Below are 7,964 nucleotides of genomic sequence, written 5' to 3' on the forward strand. Positions count from 1 at the left end.
ACAACTTAACATTTACATACATTTTTTTCAACAAACATTAATGACATCACACTTGCTTGGACGCACATGTTCCCAACGTATCCACATATAATGTTGTTTTCAATGCTTGTAAGAATTTGCCCCATATGACTTAAAATAGTTGTTATGTTGTTTCCGTCTGTAGCCAGTTATATTTAAATAATAAAGCATTAGATTTTTACATTCTCTTAACGTTGGGGTATCATTTGATTTACAGTATTTAAGTAATAGCTTCTTCAATATAAGTGACAAAATTATATTATCCGACTCATTGGGTATCTCACCACACCTCCATATGCCATGTCTTGAAATATACAGATAGATAAATTAAAAATAAACGTACATTGTAAAACTTCTGACAGCCAGCATTCTAACAAAAAAAGAATTGTTTTTATAGCACTCCCAGAAGGCATTTATCATTCAGTCATTGTTAGTTTTACACTTAAGACACGACTGCCATTGTGCTGTAGAATTTGTGAATTTTGTCTCTTTCAGTTTGTACTGGATTAAGCATAAATTGTAATTTTGTTCATTATTTTCCAACACTCCCTTCATCTTGGGCCAATATCAGTTATTTTCAAGTCTTGATTCCAATAGTTACTTATTATAGTTAAGGTTTTTTATATCTTACATATCACATGAGTATCTGTTTCTGACTCAAATAGAATTCCATCAACATTGCTCTGATGTCCAAAAGCTTTCAGGGGAATTTTCTCATTCTGTCATGGAAATAATTGTATTTAGGCAATTACCATGTCATTTACGGTTTCTTTGCTTTTAGATTTCCACGTGGGTCAATTTATCGGTGAATTCTGAATGTATAATTCAATAGATAACAATTTGAACAGAAAATATCAAAACAGGTCTAATCTTAGTGTGTCTTATCAAAACGTACATATGATCTCAGCCAGTGTCCATTTTTCTAGTGGGCCTGCCCCCACATTTAACTCTGACTTTTAAAACATTTCATCCAGGCTTTAACCCTGATAGTGATTCTTTCTCTCTCTCCAGGACGACTTCCTCCTGATCCACTACGATAAAGGGCCGTGCAGAAACAAACTGGGCCACTCCAGAGCTTCAGTGATCTGGCACCGGACACAGGTACTGTATTGTAAAAACTAGGCATTAGTTGGCTTTAGCTCAGCGGGCTAACAATCATCTGGCATGCTGGAGTTCCGGGTTCGAACCCAGTCAGTCACACAGGTTAGCTGTGGCAGCAGTATCTACAGTTGAAGTCGGAAGTTTACATACATTCTTCCAACAATTGTTTACAGACAGATTATTTCACTTAATATCACTGTATCACAATTCCAGTGGGTCAGAAGTTTACATACACTAAATTGACTGTCCTTTTAAACAGCTCGGAAAATTCCAGAAAATTATGTCATGGCTTTAGAAGCTTCTGATAGGCTAACTGACATAATTTGAGTCAATTGGAGGTGTACCTGTGGATGTATTTCAAGGCCTACCTTCAGACCTCTCCTCTCAGCAAGGAAGAAGCCACTGCTCCAAAACCGCAATAAAAAAGACAGACTACGGTTTGCAACTGCACATGGGGACAAATAACGTACTTTTTGGAGAAATGTCCTCTGGTCTGATGAAACAAAAATAGAACTGTTTGGCCATAATGACCATCATTATGTTTGGAGGAAAAAGGAGGAGGCTTGCAAGCCGAAGAACACCATCCCAACCGTGAAGCACGGGGGTGACAGCATTATGTTGTGGGGGTGCTTTGCTGCAGGAGGAACTGGTGCACTTCACAAAATAGATGGCATCATGAGGAAGGAACATTATGTGGATATATTGAAGCAACATCTCAAGACATCAGTCAGGAAGTTAAAGCTTGGTCACAAATGGGTCTTCCAAAAGGACAATGACCCCAAGCATACTTCCAAAGTTGTGGCAAAATGGCTTAAGGACAACAAAGTCAAGGTATTGGAGTGGCCATCACAAAGGCCTGACCTCAATCCTATAGAAAATGTGTGGGCAGAACTGAAAAAGTGTGTGTGAGCAAGGAGGCCTACAAACCTGACTCAGTTACACCAGCTCTGTCAGGAGAAATGGGCCAAAATTCACCCAACTTATTGTGGGAAGCTTGTGGAAGGCTACCCGAAATGTTAGACCCAAGTTAAACAATTTAAAGGCAATGCTACCAAATACTAATTGAGTGTATGTAAACTTCTGACCCACTGGGAATGTGATGAAATAAATAAAAGCTGAAATAAATAATTCTTTCTACTATTATTCTGACATTTCACATTCTTAAAATAAAGTGGTGATCCTAACTGACCTAAGACAATTTTTACTCGGATTAAATGTCAGGAATTGTGAAAAACTGAGTTGAAATGTATTTGGCTATGGTGTATGTAAACTTCCGACTTCAACTGTATGTAGACCTATCCCCCACCTGCCTGTCCAGTTACAGGTCCTTGTTTTCATACTATCCGCCTGTCACTGTGGAAGGAGGTCTAGGAGGAAGTCTAGGACAACATAGGGACAACAATTGTAAAAATATGATTTGATAAGTGTTTGAATGTGTCTGGCCACACTAGTTCCTCTGTAGGTCTTATGTAGGTTTAACGCCTAACTGCTTCATCAATGTTTAAAAGGTGTTGTTGAAAGCTCTTAATCCCATTAGACTCAACACTTAATAACACTACCAACATAATGATTTTTATAACAGCATGTTGTCTGATTACTTTTTATCATCAAGGACACTAAGTGATGTATATAGCTGCATATTCAGTGACTGTTTATCATCAAGGACACTAAGTGATGTATATATCTGCATATTCAGTGTCAGAAACCACAGGAGGTTGGTGGCACCTTAGTTGGGGTATTGGTGGTATTGGCTGGAGCGGAATTGGTGGAATGATATCAAATACATTTTGAGTTTGATGTCATTCCATTTACTCCGTTCCAGCCATTATTATGAGCCGTCCTCTCCTAAGAAGCCTCCACTATCAGAATCACTGTATGTTTGCCAATCCTGTCTGTCACAATGTAGATTTATGTTTGAGGAACTACTGACACCTTGTGAATATTCAGTGTACTACTGCATGGGCAGGTGAAAGATTGAATAATGTTGTGTTGATGCATCATTGTACTACTGTACATCACTTCCCTCCGGTGTCTATGTGATGTCTGGGTTAAAACAAGCACCTCATGAATCCCATGTTACAACTGGTGACGTTAAAAGGGCTTAGATACATTGGGTTGATTGTTAATGTGTGTATATAGTAAAATCATTCACTTCCACTTGTACTCTCTCTCTCTCTCTCTTGCTCTTTCTCTCTCTCTCTCTCTCGCTTTCTCTCTCTCTCTCTCTCTCTCTCTCTCTCTCTCTCTCGCTCTCTCTCTCTCTCTCTCTCTCTCTCTCTCTCTCTCTCTCTCTCTCTCTCTCTCTCTCTCTCTCTCTCTCTCTCTCTCTCTCTCTCTCTCTCTCTCACTCTCGCTCTCTTTCTCTCTCCAGGTGGTGGGGATATTTGCTGGCTTCGGTCTGCTCCTACTGGTGGCCTCTCCCTTCCTCCTCCTAGCCACACCCTTTGTTCTGTGCTGCAAGTGTAAATGCAGTAAAGGAGATGACGATCCTCTGCCTACCTAACCAACCTCGCCCTGGACACAGGGTCATGTCAGCTCACCTGACAGACAGGGGCACCAGGCCTGTTGATGGACAGGGTGTTTGGTTAGTCATCCACTCCTTACAGTGTTTTAATCCCGCACACCGGCCCAGAGGACTCTTAGGGATTGATGGGTTTGTCGCTGGGGCAGCGCAGTGCAAATGGATGAGGAACATTGACTTTGGGCGGAGCCAGCAAATTGGGTTGTGGGGACACTCTGAACAGTGTGGTTTTGATGTGATGTGTTAAGAAGGACCGGGCCTGCAGAGGCGAGGAGAACAGAACCACCAGTCAATGTTGGGCTGGGTTGGTTGTTGCTTCAGAAGTCAATCTGGGATTGGTGGTTATAGCTCTGTCTATGTGTGTCAGGTTCAAGGTTAAGGTTATTTGTACAACTGTCTTGGTGCTTGTTTGGGGGACTGCAAGTAAAATGTAGGTATATTTGGAGGGAGTAGCCTTGGCTATCAGCCACGGAATGTGGAAGTGTCTCCTATAAGGGTAGATGCTATGTCCCAAGTCACAACATATTCCCTATATAGTGCACTATTTCTGACCAGGACCTATAAGGCTCTGGGTTTAAAGTAGTGCACTATTTAGGGAATAGGGTGTAATTTGGACCACTACCAGGGTTATTTACTTACTGACCGGTTCTCCCTCTTCAGCTCTTGAGCTTTGTATAAGAACATAAACAATATCAAGGATCTCATCAGAGAAAACCCTTTCAGATTATCCGTTTGTATCATGTAAATCTCTGAGGATTCACAACGTCCCTCAAATATATTTTGAACGTTTTGTTTTCTATTATAGACTTGCTGGGAAAGATTTGTCAGATAAAAGATGAGACTATTGTTCAACATAACCTACAGGATGCATGTCTACTATATGCTTGAGGATGTTGTATAATCTACTCAGATTATACGGTGTCAACTTTACCACCATCTTGAATTTACTGCCTGTTCTCCCAAAGAAAAATATGTGTAAATATGTAAAAACTTCCTTTGCAACTATTTACCATAGAATAATTTGCTAAAATCGAGAGTGAATGGTATAACATTGATCTTTCAGTATTTCTATCAACACAGTGGAATAAACAGAATAGAGGCCGCACAGATGTAGCAAGCAGGGTTGGAGTCGATTCCATTTCAGTTAAATCAATTCAGGAAGATAACTGAAATTTCAATTTTCCTCATTGCTTCTTTATGAGAAACATTTGGAATTGGAATTTCAATTTACTTCTTGAATTGACTGAATGAAAAGGAACCCTGGTCGCAAGTGCTAATGTCCACCGAATAACCCATTCTGTAGCAGCTCAACCTCCGTCCGTTATATTTACTAGCAGTGAAACCCCTTTACCCTTTAATGAGTTAAACTAACCATCTTATATTAGACAATGCACTTGAGTTGAGGTAGCCAAGGTGCCACAAAATGCCTTTCAGATCTACTTTGATATGAGTGTGATTGATTCACACTCCCTTTTTACCAAAATGCTCTTATTTGATATTGTACAATTCTGAACACTACTGTTATTTATCCTACACTTTGTCACATGTACTACTAGCATTCTCCTGTTACTCTCCACACCAATTATGTTTAGAAAGACTTCATTGCTTGCGGGTTGTATTTTTGTGGATAGAAGAATATCATAATAGTAGCTTTACTTTAAAGAATTCTGTGACACAATGACAATGGTGTACATTCTGGGTTTTAAAAGTGTAAAAGTATTCTATCACATTGTTTTTTGTATACGAATATAACCTCGTCCCCAGGTTCAAGTGCTACGACAGAGCGAGAGCCAGCAAGTGGACGAGATGAATATGGATGTATTTCCATGATATGATTTAGAATTTTTAAATGTACTGCTTAATTGATCATTTCACGGTGTTCTGTCACAAAACCTGACCAATTGAGTCAGACTCCAAATATGGGCTAGACACATCCTGGTACAGTTTTATAGCAGCAATTGGGTCAATACAGCTTAGGAGACTTATCTGAGAAATGAGGAGGTTTGTGTGTGTTAGGGGGGGAACAGGCTAATAGGCTTATTTATAATTGGTGGTCAAGTTTTTGGAGTCAAATGTAGCCAAAATTATCCTTTAAGATGTCTAGGTCAGGACCACTTGTAGTGTGTGTTCACTTACATTTTAACTTCTTCATTTTGTTGTATTTAGGGTGTTTTATGTTTAAAGAATATTGCATTGCACTCAACTAATTCTGTTTAATTTGTATGAAGAACAGCTTTGTTACTGTAGCATTTCTGCACATGAGTTCTGTTATGTTAAATGGATACTTCGGGATTTTGGCAATGAGGCCCTTCATCTACTTCCCCAGAGTCAGATAAACTCGGGAATAGCATTTTTATGTCTCGGCGTGCAGTTTGAAGGATGTTGCTATCTAGCGCTAGCGCAATTCTTAACTAGCTTTAACGCCATGCATGCTAGCAGATACCATAGACATCCAGCCATTGCGCTAACGCTAGTTAGCATTGCCAAAATCCCGAAATATCCATTTAAGTTCTTGTTCAGATGTTTACATACTGTACATTTATTTGTAACACCACATACTTTAAATAAAAAAACACATTTAGCTTGTTCTGGTAGCAGGTATTCTTGGTTATGTGCTTTGAGTGAATGGAATCAAATTAAATAAAATTTTACCTGTCACTTGCCGAATGCAACAGGTGTAGACTTTACTGTGAAATGCTTACTTACGAGCCATTTCCAAACAATGCAGAGTTTAAAAAAGAATATTAAATTGCTAAATTGCAAGGGTACCAGGTATAATATGTAGGTAGGGGTGAAAGTGACTAGGCAATCAGGATAGATAATAAACAGAATAGCAGGGGGAGTATATGGGCCTCCTTTCAGACCCTGGGGATGGTACCAGAAATAATTGTAAAGTAAAAAATATGTGTTAAAGATTCTGCAGTCAGAGGAACAGAAAGCTGCAGCAAGAAAGGATCAAGCACATCATCAATCAATTTGTTATACATCAATCTTGTGCAAGGCGTCTTGCACATCACAAGTAGAAAGTTGTTGAAATTCAAACAAAGAACTGCAGAGGGAAAGGAAGATCAGATGTTTCAATGCAGTACTCTCTACTATCATCAATAGAGTGGAGTGGCGCAATATACAGTGGGACTACAGATAATGTACAGTTAGACTATATTATTCAGACGTTATGGTAACATAGATGTTTTAATACATGCTTTATGAAAACCACAATGTCACCACTCTAATAAGTAAACTATTTTCTGTTTATCCCTGAGAAATAACCACATTGAAAACTCAGTACACAGACATACCGCCATCCTCTGCCCCTCTACAGTCAATCATTTGAAGAGCAGACCTAACACACTCCGGACCTCTTGACACGAACAGGCTCCCCCAGACCCAGACGGGCTGGCGGGACTTCAACATCTGCTGTGTGTGGTCTAATCCGAGCTTCTAGTTCTGTGTCCCTGGACCACGCATGGTCTGGCACGGGGACCCGCAGGGGCAGGTGGGCAGCTGCCTCCCACGGCAACAGTTCAACACCAAACCTAATCAATTAATGTGCCTCTCCACCAACTACCTCGGCCATCTGTCCGGACCTGAACTACACACCACACAGGAACACAGCAGCGCTACGATGTTCACTCCGGTGCACACAGAACGACAGAACTCACCATCAGAGGCTAGATCCCATGTTGTTATCTAACTAGAGATGATGAAGACAATGCTGGTACAAAGGAGTGGTGTGTTTACTGCCTCTTGGTTTCAATCTACTGAGTGAAATATTGAGGGTGGAAGTTGGGAGTAGGGAGCTGAAATACTGTTTTACAGCCACAAGAGGGCATCCTTAGTTTGGATTTCGTTATGTAACCACTGCATCTAACAATGTGCCCAATTGCTCACATGGTCCATTAACTTTGTGACTGTATAACGTTCCCTGTTTACTTTCTGTTTTTCACTAAAATCCCACTCACAGAATATCTCTCCCTTTTATTCTTTCATCCATGTGCAGAATATCCTCCAACCAAAACCTTCACACCATTCACAGCAGAACAGCAGGAGTGAGCAGAGAGCTGAGAGCTGGAACTGAGGGACTTCATATCCCCAGGTGAGCTGTGGGAGCCTCTGGACAGCCTTTCATTACAACCCTCCCTGGTTTGGCCTGAGTTCAAGCAGCCAGAGGTACAACTTGGCCATTGACTGTCATAGACTCTGACAAGCACATGTGCGAGAGGGGGGGGGGGGGGGGGGGGGGACGACATTGATCAAAGCGGAGCATTTTATCTCCATTACTGAGCCCCTCACTACATTTTGTATTCTGCCAATCTGTTGAACC

General features: G+C 40.6%; 1 protein-coding gene across 2 annotated transcripts in view; it reads left to right on the forward strand.

Moving 5' to 3' along the window:
• Positions 1-6,226, forward strand: part of LOC139556121 (probable E3 ubiquitin-protein ligase RNF144A-A) — a 45,838-nt gene extending 39,612 nt beyond the window's left edge. For both annotated transcript variants that reach the window (XM_071369666.1, XM_071369668.1), the window contains 2 exons: positions 1,030-1,119; positions 3,491-6,226. In XM_071369666.1, coding sequence (XP_071225767.1) covers positions 1,030-1,119; positions 3,491-3,622 — 222 coding nt within the window. In that variant the 3' untranslated portion in view covers positions 3,623-6,226. The remainder of the gene's footprint in view (positions 1-1,029; positions 1,120-3,490) is intronic.
• Positions 6,227-7,964: the final 1,738 nt, after the last annotated feature.

The sequence above is a fragment of the Salvelinus alpinus genome, chromosome 27 (assembly GCF_045679555.1).
Source record: "Salvelinus alpinus chromosome 27, SLU_Salpinus.1, whole genome shotgun sequence".
In the NCBI taxonomy this organism is placed as follows: domain Eukaryota; kingdom Metazoa; phylum Chordata; class Actinopteri; order Salmoniformes; family Salmonidae; genus Salvelinus; species Salvelinus alpinus.